Source organism: Eptesicus fuscus, chromosome 22, assembly GCF_027574615.1.
Source record: "Eptesicus fuscus isolate TK198812 chromosome 22, DD_ASM_mEF_20220401, whole genome shotgun sequence".
NCBI classification, from domain to species: domain Eukaryota; kingdom Metazoa; phylum Chordata; class Mammalia; order Chiroptera; family Vespertilionidae; genus Eptesicus; species Eptesicus fuscus.
Window position 1 is genome coordinate 41973396 of NC_072494.1, and position 23443 is coordinate 41996838.

The window sequence follows — 23443 nt, forward strand, 5'->3', positions numbered from 1 at the left end:
AGGAATTTCCGCAGGGCTTTGTGTCTTACAAGAGCTTGATGTTTTCTTTCTTACAGTGTGTCATTTGATCCACATAACAACCATTTGTGGTCGGTTGTGTGAATATTATCCTCCTTTATAGGAAAGGAGATTGAGGCTTAATAAGGTCACAGAACAAATAAAGAATTGGACATACTCAGCTTTTTAAATTACAGCTTACTGTTCCTTCCCTTATTTATTATTGACAGTGCACCCCAACATATCTAAACCCAGGTTCATTATCTTTACCCGCACAGGTGTGAGCCTCTCTCAGGATTTCCCTGGTTGGGGAAGGTACCTGTATGCTCCAGTAGTGCAGGCCCGAGGCCCTGGAGCACTTTCTTCATTTGGTCCTGGACACCACACTCCTTGGCCTTGCTTTCCTCTGGCTGGTCATTCTTTTGCAGTTTTCTTGTTGGTTCCTCTTCTTGACCTCCTGTTGTTGGGGTTGATTGCCAGTGGTGAACTCATATGTGTGCTCTGTTTGCCATGACCTCCAAATTTATGCTCCTACTCTCTCTCTCTAATACAAGATTCATATTCTTAACTGCCGATTCACTGCGATGTCTAATACACATCTCAAACCCAGCACATCCAACCGAACTGTTGTTCCTCACTTCCAAGCCTGCTGCATCGGTAACTTTCATGCCTGTGCTGAGTGGCAGTACTGTCCTTCCACTTGTTCAGGCCATCATCCCTGTGTGGTGTCCTTGACTCTTCGCTCACAGTGTACGTCTAGTACTGCTGGGCTGCCTTCAGATATATCCAGAATCCGACTACTTTTCATCACCTCCACTGGTCCTCCACGGTCCAAGGCACCGTCATCTTTTGCATGATAATTGCAATAGCTTCCAACAAGTGTTTCTGTCCCCTTGTAGTCTGTTCTCAAGATAACAGCCAGAATAATCCTTTCAAAAGCCTATCAGATGATGTCCCTCTGCTCATAACCCTATGATGGTATTCCATTTTTGATCAGAGAAGCCAAAATCCTTCTAGTGGCCTTAGCCAGTTTGGCTCAGTAGATAGAGCTTCAGCTTGCAGACCAAAGGGTCCCGGGTTCGATTCCAGTCAAGGGCACATACCTTCATTGCAGGCTCCTCCCCGGCCTGGGCCCTGATTGGGGCTCATGCAGGAGGTAACCAATGGATGTGTTTCTCTCACATTTATGTTTCTCTCTCTTTCCCTCTCTCTTCCACTCTCCCTAAAAATCAATGGAAAAATATCCTTGGTCGAGGATTAACAAAATCCTTCTAGTGGCCATAACCTTCCCCTGTTACCGCTCTGATACACTTTCCCTGCCACTCACCTGTTCCACCCACACTGACCTGCTTTCTGTGTGAGAACCTGTTCTGCTGTGATCATACACGAGTCGGCCACCATGCGATGGTGTCTGTGTACACCTTTCATTCCTGTGTCAGTGAGAGGCCTTAGGAAACAAATTCCATTTAGCTTCACATTTGTTTGGGTAATATTCTCTACCTTAATTATTCACATGAATAGCTTATGAGCTTCTTTAGTTCCACTCTGATTGCTTCGTTTCTAATTATCTGAACTAGAGAAATCAGTTGCCTTCACTCTACACCCAAATTCAAAGTAAAGTAGTTGTCAGGCAAAGCTCCCATAGTTGCACTTTTTAATATAATCCTTTACTATGCTGCTGTGAAGGTAAGTATGAGGTAGGCTGATGATTGGAATGACCCCTGCATTTCTCATAGTCTCAGGTCCTCTAGTTTGGGGGATCTATGGAAACTCAGTAAGTGTGTATTACTTGCCTGTCTGATCAGTTGACATTTGATAGCATGCTGTGTGTAGAGTTAATCATGATGAGTGCAATCCTATATAATAAAAGGCTAACATGCAAATCAACAGAATGGCAGAATGGCCTGTCACTATGATGTGCACAGACTACCAAGGGGCAGACACTCAGTGCAGCAGCTGCCCCCTGGTGGTCAGTGCGCTCCCACAGGGGGAGCGCCAGTCAACCAGAAGCTGGGCTCATGGCTGGCGAGCCCAAAGGTGGTGGCGGGAGCCTCTCCCGCCTCTACAGCAGAGCTAGGGACAACTATATACAAGCCATCAGTTGGATATCCCCCGAGGGCTCCCAGACTGCAAGAGGGTGCAGGCCAGGCTGAGGGACCTTCCCACCGAGTGCACGAATTTTGTGCACTGGGCCTTTAGTCTATAATAAAAGTGTAATATGCAAATCGACGGAACGACCCTCCGACGTCCTTCTGGACGACCTTCCAGATGGAGCTGGGGCTGCAGCTGCGGGATCAAGGCAGCCGCCGCAGCTGCGAAGGCCTACTCTTGCACAAATTTCATGCATCGGGCCTCTAGTACAAAATAAATGGGCATAGAGCCTGTCTTCTAGATAGTTATAATCAAATGGACAACTATTATATTGAGCACGGGAGATGTTTCACAGGAAGAAATAAGGTAAGTTCCTCTTTGAACAAATGTCCTAGTTCCGTGGTTGGCAAACTGTGGCTCGAGAGCCACATGTGGCTCTTTGGCCCCTTGAGTGTGGCTCTTCCACAAAATACCATGGCCTGGGTGAGTCTATTTTGAATTAAGTGACATTAGAAGAAGTTTAAGTTTAAAAAATTTGGCTCTCAAAAGAAATTTCAATTGTTGTACTATGGATATTTGGCTCTGTTGACTAATGAGTTTGCTGACCACTGTCCTTGTTGCAAATACATGATCTCTTCTGACATCCTCTATTCAGAAGGTGGTGTGGATCTAGGCAAGAAAAGTTTGTAGGGCCTTTGAGAAATACAAAAAACATAAATAGATTTGACTTCGGATTAGATTCTTGTGCTGATCTGATCCTTGACATTATTTGGGGAATACTACTGATATTTTCCAAAAAGCTGCCCTGCTGTGGCTGGCCTTTGACAAAAGATGCTTTTTTAAAGGCACCCAGTGGGTTGATTCAGGTGATCTGTGAATTTCAGTAAAGTCAAGTGCTCTCTAAAGATCAGAAAGTCTCCTTTCCCAGTAGAGACCAATGAAAGAACATGTCAGTAAGAAAAAGGTTAAAGTATGTGTAATTCACTGCTGTAACAGAATTATATGGGAGCATTTATTGAGTACAAATTACTATGAAGTGTGAAGTGCTTCCGTTGTTTGCAGAAGAACAGGCTGGAGTTTTTTTAAGTAATTTATAGCTGAGAGAATCTGGAACTCAGTGCAGCAATGCCAGGTCATGGGCAAAATGCATTTCAGGGTGCACATTTTATCTCTCAACTCCAGCATCTCCGCTGCCTGTTATGGGGCGAGGCTCTGGTGAATAAATATCAACACAAAAGGGTTAGGAAAACAGGAGGCTAAAAGATGATCGTATCCCTAGAGAAGATTTATCTGTCTCAGTCCAGTCTGCTGGAAGACTGCCTCGTGCTCAGGGAGTACCTTACTTTCTGTTCTCTGGCCTTCTGTCTCTTGCCCCCTTGCTTTTTCACCATTATAGTTAAATGCCACGTAGTTAGCCCTAGGTGGGAAAGAAATATTTTTGTTTCTTAATAATAATGATACCATTCAATTTCTGTTCGTTTTTAAAAAAATGTTATTTTTGTGGCATCTTATAAAATTTGATTTAATTTCTTCTTATGATCTGTTCCTAAGTAGGTTTATTCTAAATCTTTCTCCCCCATAGTGTTTTATCTTGTTTAAAAAATATGTTTTTATTGATTTCACAGAGAAAAAAGGAGAGGGAGAGAGAAATATCAATGATGAGAGAGAATCATGAATTGGCTGCCTCCTGCGTGCCCCCCACTGGGAATTGAACCCGCAACCTGGGCATGTTCCCTGATCAGGAATTGAACGGTGACCTTCTGGTTGATAGGTGGATGCTCAATCACTGATGCCCAATATGTGCACGTGCATGTATGTGTACGCGCGTGCGCGCACACACACACACACACACACACTCTCACACACTTTATTGTAGTCAGCACTTCACCATTTAATTTGCAGTATTGCAGTCCAGTGGAACTTTATACCTTCATAAAGCAGGAATACCAACTTTGCTTTTAGAACTCAGCAGTGTACTTAATGTCATGAGGGAAAGTATCCTACCTGCCAGCTCTTTAATGCAACTTTTAGAAATAATACATGCACTGTATTGTTTCCTATTGAAGGAAGTACACTGAGATAATATATGGAACAGGTCATATAAATAAACCAAGTGAAGGTCATTTTTGACATGTTTATTCTTAATCTATTCAATGGGGATTAAAGATAGTTACTATAAAGTATAAATATATTTCACTATTCCTCTTTAAATACACATGGCTACTCTATCTTATTAATTGAAATACATAAAAAAAAAAGTTGGTCTGCCCTGGCCGGTATGGCTCAGTTGGAGCATCATCCTGTGCACTGAAGGGTCGCGGATTCTATTCCCAAGTCAGGCCACATACGAGGTGGCGGGTTTGAGCCCCGGTCAGGGCACATACAGGAGGCAACCTGTCAATGCTTCTCTCTCACGGTGATGTTTCTCTCCCTCTCCTTTCCTCTCTCTTTAAAATCAATTTTAAAAAATTAAAAAAACATTTTAAAGTTGGTCTTAGCTTTTTTGGCCCTCGTACTCTTCCTACCCAGTGCGTGTGTCTGTCTTGCCTGTTTTCTAGACTATAATTGTTACTTCATTATCTCTCCTACTGGACTTATCTTTTTATCTCCCTAGAACAGTGCCCGTTAGGTAGGCAGCCAATAGCTGAATGAGTGGGTCCTATCTTCTGTAGTGAACATGAGAATGTGACTACAATTAGCCATAGTTACATGAGAGCAGAACTCGAAATGTGCTTGGACTCTTGTCCCTGAGGCAGTCACCCTCCACTGATGGTCTGAAAACTCATTGTTTAGATTATGACTGTGTTCTACAATCCTTCGTGGGTATTTGATTAAAGATGCTACCATATTGCTGTTTTAGTCTTAGAATGTTGTGTCCACCTTTTACTGTCAGCAGGTGTGAGAGCAGACCAGTTGACTTAATCATGATCATAATCAAAGTCAGCGTGTAACTTTCTTGTAAGATTCTTCCATTGGTTCAGCTATGGGAAGGAGCTTTTGTTTCTTTAGTACAATGAGCAATTAATTTGTGCTGTGTTACTGTGTTGTTTACAGTGGAAAAGAAGAAGGAAACAATAACAGAGTCAGCTGGCCGACAACAGAAAAAGAAAATAGGTAAGATGAGTTATTGGTCTACACAAAATTTAGGTTTTCTTGGAAGAACTAAATTCTCAGGTGATGATGCTATATAAAGATGCTGACCGTGGTAACTCGTGTGTGTGTGTGTGTGTGTTTGTGCGTGCGTGTGTGTGACTGTATGGTTCACCGAACACTTGCTATGTTCTCTTACTCGATTCTCTCAACCGTTCTGTGGGACATGTTCAGGCAGTTGCTCCTTTTGGGTCTTCACTTCAAAATTTCAGTTTTAGTAAATGATGTTGACAGTTGTGGCTTCTGAACTTGCTGAGGGTTCTTCTTGTAGTTTGCAAAAGCACATTATTTTTAATGCCTGAAATGGTTATTTCCAGGTAAGTCTGAGCTAGTAAGTCTGAGCTACTTGTGTTATTGCCGTGGCTTCCTTACTGAGAATTGGCTGGTGATGGAAACCCACCACGGACCGGAAATTTTCTGCTGAGGAATTTTTATATCGTCTGGAAGATAATGACGTGACTTCGGTTTTTCAGTGTGTTGTAGAATTTAATTACCGGATGTAGTTCTGTTCCAAAGAGACCATTTGTAAATGACTAGATGTGCTTTGTACTTATGATGCTTCCTAACTCCGAAATACGGGAAAAGCATGTATTTGGTTCAGAAGCGATGTTTCTGTACCCAGGGCACTGCTGTTCCATCCCAGCAGGGAGTCCTGCCAGGTGGGCCTCTGCCTGGTCCCCTCTGGGACCAAGGCAGCTTCTCAGCTCAGTGCCGGGGCAGGGTTTCTACGTGGCCCGCGCGTCTGGGTCCGTGGCAAGACGCTCTGTGCGCGTCGGTCACGCTGGTCGGCACTGGAGAAACAAGGCAGAGGCGGCTCTGTCCTTTAGGTCTGTGCAGACGGCGAACAGACCCGGGCAGCACTGTGTGTTTGTGGAGACACATTCTGAGTGTCCTGAGAGCAAAGAGAAAGTCTCTCCAAACCAGCCTACAGGGTCAGGTGTTCGCGAAGAGCTGATGCTTTAGCTGAGTCTTGAAGCTTTGGTGTGAGTTAGTGAAATCAAAATAGAAACAGAAGTGCTGGTCAGTATTATTGAGCAGTCACTCTCTGCAACACTGAGGTGAGCCCTTTACATACTTTTATTTGTTTTAATATATATTTTTATTGATGTCAGAGAGAGGAAGGGAGAGATAGAAACATCAGTGATGAGAGAGAACCATCGATCGGCTGCCTCCTGCATGCTCCCCACTGGGGATCAAGCCCAAAACCTGGGCATGTGCCCTGACCGGGAATCAAACTGTAACCTGTTGGTTCATGGGTCAATGCTCAACCACTGAGCCACTCCAGCCGGGCACTTTACATACTTTTAAATTCTCTTAACAACGCACATGGTTGTGAAGGGTTACCTCATTTTCATAGACGGGAGACTGCGGTTGAAGTGCTGAGTGGTATGAGGGTGAAGTCGGTGCAGAGCAGGGCTACAGCCTGGTCCTTCGTCACTGCAGACTCCGCACTAATAAGCCCCGTGCCCTAGGCACAGAGGGATCCACAAGCACACGTGGAACTGGAGGGGGTTACTATAACAGATAAAAGAAGCTGTGGGAAGGACAGGCAGAGGAGCTGGAGAAAGGAGCCTTTAGGTCAGGAGGGCAAGGCATTGAACTTGCCTCCAGAGGGCTTCCTGTAACCATTAAGGGATGTAAACAGGCTTGACATCAGATTCTAAGGAAGACAACTCTGGCAGCAGCATGGAGTATAAACTGGAGAGGGGATTGTTCTGGAAGTAGGAAAGTCATAAGGCTTTTTAAGTACCCCAGGCATAAAAGTGGCAAGAACCTGCACTTGGGCCGTGGGATTGGAGTAGATGTTAGATTCAGCGGATATCAGAGAAGTACAGAGAGAGGGCAGAGGAGCCCAGATCTCCAGTTTGGAGGAAGAAGTATTGGACGAGGAGCAGATTGGGGTGGGGAAGAGAAGATTTCAGCCTGGCCAGTGTGGCTCAGTGGTTGAGTGTCAACCTACGAACCAGGAGGTCATGGTTCGATGCCTAGTCAGGGCACATGCCCAGGTTGCGGGCTTGATTCCGAGTGTGGGGCGTGCAGGAGGCAGCGATCAATGATCCTCTCATCATTGATGTTTCTATCTCTCTCTTCCTCTCCCTTCCTCTCTGAAATCAATACAAATTTTTTTTAAAAAGAGAGAGAAAGAGATTTCAGGTTTGATCATGTAAGGCTTGCCGTGCTGTGTGACAGTGGGTCCACAGTGGATGGGTGGATGGTTGTGGAGCTGGCAGGGAGGTAAAGGCTACAAGGAGATTTGAGAATCATACGCTGCTAAGTGGTAATCGAGTCCACCAGGTAAATGAGATCACAGGGAGACTGTCTAGAGTAAGAAAAGCCAGGCTGCGGGCGGAGAGTCCTCAGGAAACAGTGTCTGAGGGCTGCGGGAGTGGAGCTCTGCAAAGGCACAGCCCGAGCAGTTTGGGAGGGGAGGTTGAGGGGAGAGTTTCAGGGACAGGAGCGGCTGAAGGTGGGTGTTAAGTGCCTGCGGGGCAGAATGGAGGCTATTGATGACTTAGCAAGAGTGATTTCTGTGGCACAGCACGGTAAAGGCAGGAGCCAGATTGGGTAGATTAGGGAGCGCAGGCTAGGGGAGCAACTGACACCTTGAACATGGACAGTTCAAGTAGCTTTGCCTTCAATCGATGACACAGGATCTAAACTCAACATTATCTTAACATGGAATGCGGCCTTGAATGCTTGCTCACCAAAGAATATCATTAAGAGTGAAGAGAAATAATATTTATGAAGAGTTGAGTATCAGAGTCTCCTCAGGAGTTAAAGACATAATATTTATTAGGCACTGCTTACAAGGAAAACAACCTATCCGTTTTCTAGTTTGTAAGTTTTACTCTTAGATTCAGCCCGACGCTCGGAAATCTGGAACCTAAGCTGCCTTCTTTTGGACTTGGTAACGCTTCTGTCCTCGGGAGTCCTACTCGCGGTATTCGTGAGAGTGTAGTCCGGAGCACCCCATGGTGCTCTTTTACAGGCAATGGTGGCCGTTCTGACCTGTTAGTTTTCAATGTTAAGAAGAGCAGTGCTTCTCATTGATTGTTACCTGTGGACACTGAACTGATGGACGCCGGCCCGGCTGCTGGTGAGCACGGCAGAGGGGGTGTGGATCCCGCATTTCTGTGCTGACTGCGTCCACCGTGCTGCTCTGCTCCTTTCTCTCTGCTCACAGTCCCCATTTGAGTCAGTTACAAAAATATGCATAGTACTGGCTGGGCTGTGCGGGACGATTCTGCCCTGGAAGGAGCCAATTTCAGTAGGGGGCTGGTGGGCAGTGCCCGCGCCCAGGGAAGAGACGCCATGGACGTTACCCGGGAGGCTCTTTGATGGAGCGCGGGTAGAGCCAGTAATTTGGAACCGAGGCGCCTGCACAGCCATGGAGGATTGTGTGGCCCTGTTCTTACTTCCCCTGCAGGGCTGTGGCTATTTTCCACCTCCCTTTCCTAGAAGAGGAACTGGTTTACTCTTGGACATGGCTTTGATTTCACTCTGGGGCTGCAGCCGTGTTACCTGAAGCAACGAGGGATGCATTTTAGGGGCATATGTGATCCAGCCTCCGGAAAGGCTGAACTGACTGGTTCCAGGAAGGCAGGACTGTGTCAGGCCGAGCGAGCCTGGAGGTGAGGCCGCCGGGGGCTCCTTGTCGTCAGGGCTCCGCTGCCAACACTCGCTTCTCCCTCTCCTGCGGTCCCGCTGCCCCGTGGCCTCGGTGGTGCTCGTCTAGCAGGCGCCTGTTGCCTTCACCTGCCTCTGGTGTCCTGGGGTCTTTCTGCACCAGCACTCCTCACACGGCTCGGTGGCCACCACGTCAGTAGGGCCCAGACACTTGTTAAAACTTAGGGGCTGAGTTGAGTCCCAGGCTTTACTGAATCACCATCTTGACATGCGGCCCAGGAATCTGCTTTCTTTTTTAAACATATTTTTATTGATTTCAGAGAGGAAGGAAGAGGGAGGGAGAGGGAGAGAGAGAGAGAGAGAGAGAGAGAGAGAGAGAGAGAGAGAGAGAAACATCCATGATGAGAGAGAATCATAGTGGATCGGCTGCCTCCTGTAAGTCCCTCACTGGGGATCGAGCCCACAACCCGGGCATGTGCCCCCGACTGGAATTGAACCTGGGACCTTTCAGTTCGCAGGCCAACGCTCTATACACTGAGCCAAACTGGCCAGGGCGGGAATCTGCTTTCTTAATAAGCTTCTCAGACAATTCATAGGTAAACTGAAGTTTGAGAGCCAGCACTATATTGTAATTTTTCTATTTCTGCTCCCACAGTTAATTGACATAATTTCCTAAGATTTCCTGATTTAAGTTCTTTTATTTTTATTTATTTATTTATTTATTTATTTATTTATTTATTTTTTTTAAATATATTTTATTGATTTTTTTACAGAGAGGAAGGGAGAGGGATAAAGAGTTAGAAACACCGATGAGAGAGAAACATCAATCAGCTGCATCCTGCACACTCCCCACTGGGGATGTGCTCGCAACCAAGGTACATGCCCTTGACCGGAATCGAACCTGGGACCCTTGAGTCCACAGGCTGATGCTCTATCCACTAAGCCAAACCGGTTAGGGCTGATTTAAGTTCTTTTAGATATATATTTTTAAAAATTAATTTTTAGAGAGAGAGAGAAAGGGAGAAAGAGATAAAAACATTGACATTGATCGGCTGTCTCCAGCATGCCCTCCACCATGGGTCGAGCCCTCAACCCGGGCATGTGCCCTGACAGGGATTCGAATTGGCAACCTCTTGGTGAATGCGACGACGCTCAACCAACTGATCCACACCGGCTGGTTGAGAGAAATAATCCAATGGGCTCAGCTCATCGTTTTTTAAAAATATATTTTTTTATTTATTTCAGAAAGAAAGGGAAAAAGAGAGAGAGACAGGAACATCAATGATGAGAGAGAATCATGGATCGGCTACCTCCTGCACACCCCACACTGGGGATTGAGCTCAAAACCTGGACTGAAATCGAACCATGACCTCCTCGTTCATAGGTCAGCGCTCAATCACTGAGCCATGCCGGCCAAGCTCAGCTCATATCTTCATGCCGGAGTCATGGACTGGTTGCCTCAGGTCAACAGTGGTGGGAGGGGAGTACTGGGAACATTCCCATGCTGACCTTCAGCAGAGCCCATGGCTGGGGACAGAAGGGCAGGCGTTCTGACCCTTGACTGAGTGTGGGGGGTCTCCTTTCCTAGAGGCTTGGAATTATGGTGGGACATTGCTGAGATTTAATTTATGTATTCGTTCCACGCCTTTGTGTGCTATTTTCCACAAAAGAAGGCTGCATCAGACAGATAATTTAAATCTTGCTTCTTCTCCATGGCAAATCGCCATGACATTTCAGGGATATTATTAATTGGTCTTCCATTCGAGACAGCTCAGAATGCAGGACTGTCGTGGGATACCTGCCTTTTTTTCATTGGTTCCTATTGACGTAATACAAGAGTGGTTCTTCATGTACAGCGTTAAAACAGTACCAGAGGCAGGATGTGAGGGCGATCTGGCTGCGACATCTGTCACCCATTGATCGCCAGGGTTGATTCGGCTGATCTGGCTGGCTAGGCGGGTGTCCCCCTCCTCCCGCACCAATCCATGTGCGTCCCTCCCGAAGCTGCGCGCTCGGTCGAAGAGGACGACCTTCCCCCCAGAGGAGAGGACCGGTCTTCGGTCAAGGGTATACGAGTAGCTGCGCTCCCCTGCTAGAACCTCCAAACAAGCTCTCAAGGTCCATTTGTAGGAGAACAACAACAACAACAACAACAAAAACAGTACCAGAGGCAGTTTTAAAAAGTTAAACTTGGACCCGGCTGGTATGGCTCAGCAGTTGAGCATTGACCCAGGAACCAAGAGATCTCAGGTCAATTCCAGATCAGGGCACAGGCCCAGGTTGCAGGCTTGATCCCCAGAGGGAGGGGTGCAGGAGGCAGCCGATCAGTGATTCTCCCTCACCATCCATGTTTCTGTCTCTTATCCCTCTCCCTTCCTCTCTCTTTAAAAAAAAAATAAAAACATTAAAATAAAGTTAAACTTGAAAGAGTTTTCTTTCTTTCATTGAAATATTCTGGTGCTCTGCTGCATGTGCGTTTTCTGTTAGTACAAAGTGCATCATGTGCGAGGTGTTCGGCTGGTCTTATTGAAACAAGCGCCAGTGAAACAGGTGTGTTTGTGTCTCCAGTCAGTGATGATTTAACCCGGACCATGTGCTTAGCACTCTGTGTATTAACTGTCTCGTCACTTCTTTTCAGAGAGGCAAGAAGAGAAGCTGAAGAACAACAACAGAGACCTGTCCATGGTGAGGGTCCCCAATATAACTTCCCTGTAAACATAATGTTTTTTAGCAAAACATTTGCGTTAGGTACTCCACACTCACCTTTCAGAACTGCACAGGCTGCAGGCTGCAGATAATCGTGGGGGTTCCTGGGCCACCCGAGTGCAGTGGCTGTGGGCTGGGACCTCACTCCGGGGATGGCTCCCCTTATCTTTATCTTCTTACGTTAATGCTGCACCTTCGGTTTTCTGGCGAGTGGTCGTCCCAGCACAGGGGTTGGAGTGTTACAGGGGCCTTCGCTGTTGCCTCTTCTGCGAGAGCCTCTGTTCTGAGTGGCAGACTCACCATAACGTGTGAGGATAGTGATTTCATTGTCCGTTTGCGTGTTTATAAAGAGCACACACAGTCTGTCCAAGCATGTCTGTCTGAGGCGTCGGCAGACTATGACATGGCGTGCCCACATTTTCACTTCAGTTCTGTATTTTTAACGTAGGACGTTCTAACTTTCCAACAGTTATCTTTTGCTTAGTGAGAGCCCTTTGCTATATATCTTTATCTTGAAATTCTTATTAAGAAAGATTCTAATTTAGAGGTGCATTTTTTAAAAATGGCTTTTCTTGCCCTAGCTCAGTGGTCGGCAAACCTCGGCTAGCGAGCCACATGCAGCTCTTTGGCCCGTTGAGTGTTCTAACGCCACTTCTTCAAAATAGACTCGCCCAGGCCGAAAACCAACTTCTGCACATGGGCCACGAAGTTTCAATCGCACTATATGTGTGTGCCCACATGTGGTATTTTTTTGGAAGAGCCACACTCAAGGGGCCAAAGAGCCGCATGTGGCTCGCGAGCCGCGGTTTGCCAACCACTGCCCTAGCTGGTTTGGCTCAGTGGATAGAGCATCGGCCTGAGGACCGAAGGGTCCCGGGTTCGATTCCGGTCAAGGGCACATACCTCAGTTGGCAGGCTCCTCCCCGCCCCGCCTGGGCCTTGGTCGGGGCTCGTGCAGGAGGCAACCAATCAATGTGTTTCTCTCACCTCGATGTTTCTCTAAGTCTTTCCCTTTCTCTTCCACTCTCTAAAAATCAATGGACAAACATCCTCCAGTGAGAATTAAAAAAAAGCTTTGCTGTTGACACAGTTACTACATATTCACCATAGCAAATTTGGAAACTACTGTAAAAAGAGATAGATAAAGGTCCAGACACAACTATTGTTAAGCTTACATCTTTGTAATCTTTGGTTTATTTATATTTTATGACATAGTGATTAAGAAAGAAGTTAGCTTCAAGTAACAACACTTGACTGACTTAAGCAGATAAAGGGTTTTCACTTGCTCCAGAAGTCTGAGGTGGTGTCCTGGGCTGGAGGCAGCTCTGAGGTCAGGATGTCACCGACGCAGGCAGCCGTCTAGGTCCACTGTGCCGCACCGCCAGGCACTGTGCTCTCCATTCCAGCAGGAGGAGTGAGCGTGAGGCCCGAGGATGGCTGCTCGCCACGCCTGTCCCTTTGCAGGTCCCTCCCACCCTGTGCTGTCTCCTGGCCCCCAGCACTTCCCCAGCACACGGCCAAGAGAGGGCTTGCAGGTGGGGTGGTAGCCGGCAGACAGCTTCTGGCAAAGGGGCTCCTTTATTTTTATTTATTTATTTATTTATTTATATATATTATTTTTTAAAAAATATATCTTATTGATTTTTTACAGAGAGGAAGGGAGAGGGATAGAGAGTTAGAAACATCGATGAGAGAGAAACATCGATCAGCTGCCTCCTGCACACCCTCCACTGGGGATGTGCCTGCAACCAAGGTACATGTCCTTGACCGGAATTGAACCTGGGACCCTTCAGTCCACAGGCCGACACTCTATCCATTAAGCCAAACCGGGTTCGGCAAAGGGGCTCCTTTAAAAATGGCATGAAAGCAACTCGGGTGTGCTCCGGCGGTGGTTTCTCTGCAGTGTGAAATGACAGTGTGTCGGTCTCCTTACAGGTTCGAATGAAATCCATGTTTGCAATTGGCTTTTGTTTTACTGCCCTGATGGGGATGTTCAATTCCATGTGAGTATCCCTAACTGTTGCTCTGTGATAATATTGTATTTTTATATTTTAAATGTACAGAAAAGTTACAAGAATATATGTCCATTATCCAGATTAACAAATGTTAATGTTTTGCCCCATTCACCTTCTCTTTTTCTCTCTCTCCATATCATGTATGTCCTCATAGTACATGATTTCTGTATTTTTCTGAGTCATTAGAGAGTATGCTTCATGCTCCTTTATCATAACTTACTAGCGTGTGTTCCCTAAGGACATGGACATCCTCATACATAACCCCAACCCAGTTATCGAAATCATGGAAATTGAATTTTGATAGAATACAATTATATGATAACTTTTTCATGCTCTTAATAGTGAGGATGTTTTATGTACAAGGCAAAGACTGGGTATTGTGGGGCCTTCAAAGGGAGGGTAGACATATAAAGATGTTTTCACTCTTAAAGTAGAGTTTTAACTGTGATCTCGTTAATGATAGCCAGATTACTGTGTCTGACCAGCACGGGTGGGCTGGAGTAAGGGCGGAGCTGCTCTAACGGGCTGGGCAAGGGCCCAGATGACAGGCACCACTTATCACCCCAGAGCTCACTGGACCCTCCCACGAGGATAGGAATTGCCCTCACCTTTCCTTACCTTTCTCTTACTCTTCCTCCCCGGCTTCATGTCTGTCTGTCTGTCTCTCCCTCTCCCTGTAAATGCACCCCCCACCCAGTCTGTTCTTCTCTTCCCATCTGTTAAGTGCCACTTTGTGCCAAGCATGGTGCCAGGTATTATATAACAGGCCATACCAACATTGTATGGGAAGAAAAGGCAGACAGATACATGATGGATGTTATAACAGAAATGTGTGTGTGGAGTACAGTAGGGGGAAGATGAAGTGACTGTTTTTGCCTAGGGGAGGGGCCAGAGAGTGTCTGATGGTTTTCATGCAGAATTTCCCCTTAACTAGTGAAGGACCTTTGGAATATTCAACAACTTGCCCGTTTCCAGAAGTCTCGTAATTTCTAGCATATAATCTTAAATTCAGTGTTGTTTTTTTCACTGCCATGCTTTCTCTCATTTCTTGGGTGCATATCACAGTGAATGAACAGACAAACTGAACACTGAACGAGTATTGACGAGTATGCTTCATTGGTACAACTCCTTTCTCGTGTATTCTTAACCTTGCCACATTCTGGCTCAGTGCTTACTGTAGAGGTGCTAAGTACTCAAACTTCTGATTTTTTTTTTTTTTTACTTTTTTATTGAATTTATTGGGGTGACATTGGTTAATAAAATTATATAGGTTCAGGTATACAATTCTATAATACATCATCTATATATTGTATTGTGTGTTCACCACCCAAAGTCAAGTCTCCTTCCATCACTCACACTTGTGATTTTAAAATGGTATTTTTATAGCTTTAGTGGCGTGTGTGTAGTTTTTCTTGTTGGCCTTGGCTTTATTGTGTGATTACTGCAATTTTGGGTCCTGTTTTGCTTGAAGTTCAGTATTTGATTTATTCCTTAGTCTTATGTACAGATGAGTTCTAATGAAGTAGACTGACTAGGAAATAACTGGCCATTTCTGCCAGTAGTAATACTGCCTTATATTCATGCGATTCCCCTCCTTAGCATTGTTCATGAACACAATGCACTAAACAGCCTTACAGTTTCAGCCAACATGTGCACACGCGCACACGTCTGAAAGGCTACTCTATAGGAAGGGCTTCGAACCTCTGCCGGGATCCTGATACTGAAAAATTAAGAGTCACTAGTTTAGAAAAAGATCGACGGGAACAGTTTACATCCTTCCTTATCTCTGTGTGCGTCAGGTCTCTTTTTAGAATAGCACCTTTTCTTGTTTTTTAAAGATCAAAAGACTTAAAGTTCTATTTCTGTTCCAGATTCTTCTTGGGAACTAAGAGGCTCGTCAGGCTTCTAAAAATAACCATCTTTGTTTTTTCCTTTTCAGATTTGATGGCAGAGTGGTGGCAAAGCTCCCTTTCACGCCCCTTTCCTACATCCAAGGACTGTCCCATCGCAATCTGCTGGGGGATGACACCACAGACTGCTCCTTCATCTTCCTGTATATCCTCTGCACCATGTCCATTCGGCAGGTGAGTGACCACGCCCACTGTCAACATGGACAGTCATGTGCCACATCAGACTCGGGAGTGGTGACAGACCGCATGTATGACACTGGTATGTCACAGAGCCTAGGTGTGTAGTTGCTGCACCATCTAGGTTTGTGTAGGTGCCCTCTGATGTTTAGATGACGAGGACATCACCTAAGGATGCGTTTCTCAGAATGTGACCCGTCGTTAAGCACTGTGACTGTGCATCCTTCCTTACTCTCATCCCTGCATTAGCTTTTGCTCTGGAACACTGCATGTGTCCCCTTTGCTCTGCAGCCCCCCAGGTTCTGTTTTAGAACTCCAGTGCGCCATCTAGAGCTGCCTTAAATGTGTGCGGTCCAGACTACTGAGCCTTAGGACTGGGCAGTGGCTGGAAAACCAGACGTGGTTTCCACACGCGTCCTCAGAGCTCTCAGACTCCTTCCTCGGGGCAACTGTCTGAAGGTACAGGAGTGCGGAGTGGGCTGCCCTTCCTTCTGTGATTTCTTCTTTGCTGTACACCAGTGCCTTTGTCACTGCATGCACAAGTGAGCGGAATGATTTGGTCACTCTAAGTTGTTCATGGTTGAGATCAAGCCACCACAGGACCAGACATTCATAGTGGAAATGAACGAGGGCTGAGGGAATGAACGAGGCCGAGGGAGCCTGGGAGACAGACCACTCAGTCAGCGGGGGATTCAGGCAGGAAGGGCCAAAGAGGGAAGTGCTTTTGAGGTGGGATTTTAAAAAGTGACAGGGGTGCCCAGCCGAAGTGGCTCAGTGGTTGAGCATTGATCTATGAACCAGGAGGTAACGGTTTGATTCCCGGTCAGGGCACATGCCCGGGTTGGGGGATCATCCCCAGTGGGGAACGTTCATGAGGCAACCGATCAGTGATTCTCTCTCCTCACTGATGTTTCTGTCTCTCTCTCCCTCTTCCTTCCTCTTTGAAATCAATAAAAATATATATTTTTAAAAAGTGACGGGTTAATTAATTAAAGTCTCGGGTTCAAGAATTCTATATTTCAGGGCGTTGCTCAGTGTTTGGACATACTGCCATTCAGTCGACCTTGCAGTGAATTTGAACACGATTCTTTCCGTGTCTTCTTCATAGTGATTCAGAGTTATTCTTGTTATTTTCATTAATAGTCTTCTCCTTTCCTCTGAAACTTTTTTTAAGGTAGTGGTTTCTTAGTTTGTGTGTCTCTTAAAGTGCCTGTGTAATTACAGCTATTAATCTTTTTATTGTGGGAAAACGGACATAAAATTGACCCTTGTAACCATTTTTAACTGTACCGTTTTGTGATATAAAGTACAGTCCACATTATTGTAAAACCAATCTTTGTCTCTAGAACTTTTAAATCTCAAATGGAAATCTTCCCCATTAAACACTAACTCTCCTTGTCCCCTCCCCAGCCTCTGGCAACTACCATTCTACTTCTGTCTCCATGAATTTGATTACCCATATTTGTGAATTTGACCTCATATAAGTAAAACTAGAGGCCCGGTGCATAGATTCGTGCATCGGTGGGGTCCCTCAGTGTGGCCTGCGGGAATCAGGCTGGAACCCGGCAGTCCAACACCGCCTGCCACTCCTGCCTGCCGCTCCTGCTCATCCCGGCCCCGCGGTGCCTGCCGCTGCTCCATAGGCTCGCTGCTGCTCTGCTGAGGTCTCCGGGCCGTGGCGGCCAGCCATGAGCCCTGCATCTGATGCCCGTCAGTCAGCTGAGCAGTGCTCCCGCTGTGGGAGCACACTGACAACCAGGGAGCAGTTCCTGCATTGAGTGTCTGCCCCCTGGTTGTCAGTGCAAAACATAGCAACCGGTTGACCAAACAGTCGCTTAGGCTTTTATATATATAGATCATATAATATTTTTGTCCTGTTGTGACTGACATAATGTTTTAAGGTTTATCCACATTGTAGCATTTCAGAATTTCCTTCCTTTTTAAAGGCCAATACTATTTCACTGTGTGGATGAACCGGCCACATTTTGTTTATCTGTCCATGAATACTTACGCTGTTTCCACTTTTTTGTTGTTAATCCTCACTGGAGGATATGGTTGCCTCCCACATGCACCCCAGCTCAGGCTGGGGAAGGAGCCTACAACTGAGGCATGTGCCCTTGACTAGAATTGAACCCAGGACCCTTCAGTCCAGAGACCAACACTCCATCCACTGAGCCAAACCGGTCAAGGTTCTGTTTCCACCTTTGAACATCCGAGTTCTTATATTCAGACGGGGAATTGCTGAGTTACAGTGCAATTCCATGTTTAATTTTTGGAGGAGTCACCAGATGGCTTTGTGCAGCCGCTGCACCCTTTTACCCAGCACTTCACCACCAGCTTGGGGCTGGGTTTTAAAAGATGCAAGTCATTTCTCATCTTTTAGTTTCAGTGAGTGGAAACCATAATTTCATTTATTCAGGTTAATGTTTATGATGCACGTTAGAAACGATATATATTTTATGTGGTTCCCTCCACCACTGGGCGTGGCCTTGCTTGTTTTAATGGGGAAGTCCTCTCACAGTGAATTAGAATAGAGCACAGGAGAGTGTCTTTATTTTTATTTATTTACTAGAGGCCCAGTGCACGAGATTTGTGCATGGGGGTGTGTGTCCCTCAGCCCAGCCTGCACCCTCTCCAATCTGGGACCCCTCGAGGAATGTCCGACTGCCTGTTTAGGCCCAATCCCGGTAGGATCGGGCCTAAACGGGCAGTCAGACATCCCTCTCACAATCCAGGACTGCTGGCTCCCAACTGCTCACCTGCCTGCCTTCCTGATTGCCCCTAACTGCTTCTGCCTGCCAGCCTGATCACCCCTAACCACTCCCCTGCCAGCCTGATTGATGCCTAACTGCTCCCCTGCCAGCCTGTTTGCCCTAACTGCCCTCCCCTGCAGGCCTGGTCACCCCTAACTGCCCTCTCCTGCAGGCCTGGTCACCCCTAATTGCCCTCCCCTGCAGGCCTGGTCCCCCCCAACTGCTCTCCCCTGCAGGCCTGGGTCCCCCCCAACTGCCCTTCCCTGCAGGCCCTGTCGCCCCCAACTTTCCTCCTCTGCCAGCCTGGTCACCCCTAACTGCCCTCCCCTGCTGGCCTGATCACCCACAACTGCTCTCCCTTGCAAGCCTGGTCCCTCCCAACTGCCCTCCCCTGCTGGCCATCTTGTGGTGGCCATCTTGTGTCCACATGGGGGCAGCCATCTTTGACCATATGGGGGCAGCCATCTTGTGTGTTGGAGTGATGGTCAATTTGCATATCACTCTTTTATTAGATAGGATTTTTTTAATAAACTTTTTTTTTTATTGATTTCAGAGAGGAAGGGAGAGGGAGAGAGAGATAGAAATATCAATGATGAGAGAGAATCATTGATCGGCTGTCTCCTGCACACCCCTACTGGGGATCAAGCCTGCAACCCAGGCATGTGCCTTGACTGGAATTGAACCTGGGACCCTTCAATCCACAGGCCAATGCTCTATCCACTGAGCCAAACCAGCTAGGGTTAGGGAGAGGTGGGGGAGATAAGAGATCAATCAAAGGACTTGTATGCATGTATATAAGCATAACCAATGGATGCAAAACTCTGGGGGGTGAGGGCATATATGGGAGTGGGATGGGGGGTGGCAATGGTAAGATAGGTACACGTATAATACCTTAATTAAAAAAATTGAAAAAATAAAATAAAATAAAGTGTCCCCTGAAGGGACTGTATACTTTGACCACCAGGTTTCCTGAATTTATGTTTGTCAGAGTCTTTTACTTGTGAAAGATTATGACTACACTTACACGTATAGTTAATAACCTGTCTACAGGTCAACCAGAACCCACTTCCTCTACTGCCTGTGAAGGTTGATTAAACAGCGAGCTCTGCTGGCCCCTTCATACAGGAATGCTCCCTGCTACCAGGAGGAGTGACATTAGGCTGAATTAAGGGTAGCCATCTGCTTCTGTCATTTTCCCCTGTCCATAAGACTGGTGATCAAATTAGTAATGATTCCCTGTCTGTTCATTTATTCATTCAACAGAATTGAGCACATACATGTACCAGGCTCTGTGCCAGGAGCTCCGTGTTCAGTTGTAGACAAACCAACATGTGGTTATGGTCCTTGCCTTCATGGGGCTTGTTTCTTTTGAAAGAAAAAGGTTAATTTTCCACCTGTAGCTTCACTTTTTAAAATATCACTATCGAATATGAGAACATAGAAGTACATCTAAGTTTATTTCTGTTATTCTAAGTAAATTAATCAAAGATTAAACGAAGTGTTTGTGAGTCTGGTTTTCATCTATTGCATGTAATTTTCCCTTTCTAGGATGTTATTGAGTCTATGGTTCACCACTGACTTAAGAGCTTTCAAGGAAAATAAAATAATATTACGCTGATCGTACAGGATAGGGCAGTGGTCGGCAAACTCATTAGTCAACAGAGCCAAATATCAACAGTACAACGATTGAAATTTCTTTTGAGAGCCAAATTTTTTAAACTTAAACTTCTAATGCCACTTCTTCAAAATAGACTCGCCCAGGCCGTGGTATTTTGTGGAAGAGCTACACTCAAGGGGCCAAAGAGCCACATGTGGCTTGCGAGTCGCAATTTGCCGACCACTGGGATAAGGCAAAAGTAGGTTTACAGTTATGAATATGTGAAACATCGCTTATTCTTATATTCTTATTTATTAATTATTGCATTGTTTTCCATATGAACAACTGTCAACCACCTTTTGTCCTGCCCTGTGTAATGGAATTGAAGCCCCATTTCTACTTTAATATGGTCGGGAGAGGGAGAGCACATTGTGAGGCTGAGGAACTGCAGCATTTGCAGGTTTGAATCTTGCTCCCACTGAGGCCGAGTGTCCTGGGGAGTCCTGTAGCCTCTCGGAGCCTCTGTTTTCACAGAGGTGACATGGGGTCCATGGCAGCCTCCCCTTGTGTGACCGTCAGATGGCAGTCTGGAACGGAAACAGTTGTTCCTACGGCCGCACTCTCTCCTCCCACCCGCATCCTGGGGGTGTTTTTAAAATTGATATTTGTTCCCAGCCCAAGATAGGACAGTGTTCCTTTTCACAGATTAAAACATGACATGTCGTATTAACTGAAAATAAATGTAATAACCTTTGCTCATTTTATCTTTCTCCTTTTGTTTACTTCCTTAACGTCTGGTGATTAACAATTAGCTGCCTTGACCTTCACACCCCAGCTATTTCCTTTGTGTGCATTTGTAGCGGTGGAAACAGTAGGTCCGCCAGCTTCCCTGAGAGGTGTCAATAACAGTCCAGGGTGGTGGCAGGCATTTCCTTAACTCCTTAATTAAGGCACTTGCTTTTTTTGTCCTTGTTGTGAGTCAGTGGCTTGGGTGAATGGTTATCTCTGTATAAAGTGCTCTGTCTCATCTCAGTAAAAATCCAAGTGAACCTACCTGTCAGTAGCTGGGGGAGACAAGTCTATTCTTGTAGATCCATGGGGTTGTGAAATCCAGAAGGATTCATGGTTCTGAGGAAATGCAGAACAAAGCGTCTCTTCTCTTTTTTCTCAATATATAACCTCATGTGGCCCAGCCAGTGTGGGTCAGTGGTTGAGCATCGACATATGAACCAGGAGGTCACGGTTCAAATTCCTGGTCAGGGCACATTCCCAGGTTGTGGGCTCCATCCCCAGTAGGGGGCGTGCAGGAGGCAGCTGATCCATGATTCTCATCATTGATGTTTCTATCTCTCTGTCCCTCTCTGAAATCAATAAAAATATATTTTAAAAATATATGTAACCTCTTGTGTGTAAGACTATAATCTGAAAAGGTATCAGTGAGAATCTAACGTGGTCTAGACCAGGTGTGTGGTCAGGACAGAGATGACGGTGCACACACCTTATTTTCCTCTTACACTTTTGGCTCTCCTAGGGAGGCCCAGGATGTTGATATGCCTGTATATGTGTAAGAACAGGTTCTGGTTATGTCATGTCAGCACCTCTTAACGTCATCAGAACGAGGGAAGATCTCCTGCCATGTCGGGCCTCGTCGTTACTGTGGCCACTTTACTAAGGCGTAGATGGTAAGTCTTCACTGCCAGTGCAGCTCACCTGCAGGCAGGCGTCTTCATGTGGTGGTGGGCTTCACGGCCGCTGGTGATGCCGACGGCTGATTGACAGAGTGTGTAGGCGTCATCTGAGCTGCTCCATGAGAACTGCCCAGTGCTTGAGTCAGGCTCATTCAGATGATCCCTGTCATGGCTGAACATTGATGCAAGTCTCTCCACCATGGCAAGAATTCTTCTCTGATGTATTCGCAAGGGTGTCTCATCTTGTGGAGCTCACAATGGGAACAAACCCACAGTAATTGTAGGGTGTGATTGGTCGTGTGTGTGTGTGTGTGTGTGTGTGTGTGTGTGTGTGTGTGTTTACAATATGGTGTTGGAGAGAAAAACATGCTATGGACACATAGTGGCTTAAATATTACAAATGTCCACCCTTGGACCCCTTCCACCCCGCCCCCTCTCCAGGACTTCACCACCCCATTGTCTGTGTCCATGGTTTTGCATATAAGTTCTTTGGTTACTCTCTTCCTCCTCCCCGCTTCCCTCTGAAATACGTCAGTCTGTTGCATGCTTCAGTCTCTATATTTCTTTTTCTTTTTTAAATATACTTTTATTGATTTCAGAGAGGAAGAGATAGGGAGAGATAGAAACATCAATGATGAGAATCATTGATCAGCTGCCTCCTACACCCCCCCTACTGGGGATGGAGCCCACAGCCTAGGCATATGCCTTGACTGGGAATCGTACTATGACCTCCTGGTTCAGAGTTTGACGCTCAACCACTGAGCACACTGGCCAGGCTCTGGTTCTATTTTATTTTTTTTTATTGGTTTTAGAGAGCTAGAAACATCGATGATAGAGAAACACCGATCAGCCGCCTCCTGCGCACCCACTACCGGGGATGTTCTATTTTATTGTTTTATTTTGTTCATTAGATTCCACAGCAAATCTTTTTTCTTTAAGGATATTTTCACTGGCTACAATATACTGGGTTTATTGTTTTTGTTTTAATCCTTTCAGCAACTTAACATGCCTTTCCACTATCTTTTGCCTCCATTAATTCTGATGAGAAGTCCGACGTATGTCTGTAGATAAGGTCACTTCCGTCTGGCTGCTTTCTGACTTTCTCTTTGAGTTTGGTTTTCAGCAATGGGACTATGATGTGTGTAGAATTAAAAAAACTTTTTTTATCCTACCTAGACTTTCATTAAATCTCAGAAAATTTCAGGCATAATTTCTTCAAATATTTTTTTCTGGCCCATTATTTCTTCTTCTGTGATTCTAGCTATATGTTAGTCTTTTTGGTATTGTCCAATATGACACTGAGGCTCTACTTAATTTTTTAAAATATCTTATTTCTGTTCTTAGGATAATTTGTGTTAATCTGTTGTCAGGGTTACTGACTCCTTTGTCATCGCTAATATGAGTAAGCCCCAACTCCATCCAGTGATGGTTAAACTTTGATATATTTTTGGTCCAGAATTTTTTTTGCATCCTCTGCATTCTGTGTTATGGGAACTTGATGAGCAATTGTAATCAGTTGTGAGAAGCCTGATTGCCAGCTGCCAGTGAGACAAAGAGTGAACCGGCCATTTCCATGGCTGAGTTATTTTAGCTAAATGACTAAGGAATGAAACTTAGCAGAATGTGTTTATTGCCAGTGACCTGGTTCTTCGCAAAATGTCCAGTGAGCAACAAGCCACTTCCTCTTCTTCAGCACTGGTCCTGCCTTTGCAAAGAGGAAGGAGTGCAGATC

At 45.8% G+C, this 23443-nt stretch overlaps 1 protein-coding gene across 1 annotated transcript in view; it reads left to right on the top strand.

Moving 5' to 3' along the window:
- TMCO1 (transmembrane and coiled-coil domains 1) overlaps nt 1-23443 on the top strand; it is a 30106-nt gene that overhangs the window by 1121 nt on the left and 5542 nt on the right. The window contains exons 3-6 of the mRNA XM_008153104.3: nt 5143-5202; nt 11504-11550; nt 13507-13574; nt 15526-15670. Of these exons, the coding sequence (XP_008151326.1) occupies nt 5143-5202; nt 11504-11550; nt 13507-13574; nt 15526-15670 (320 nt within the window). The remainder of the gene's footprint in view (nt 1-5142; nt 5203-11503; nt 11551-13506; nt 13575-15525; nt 15671-23443) is intronic.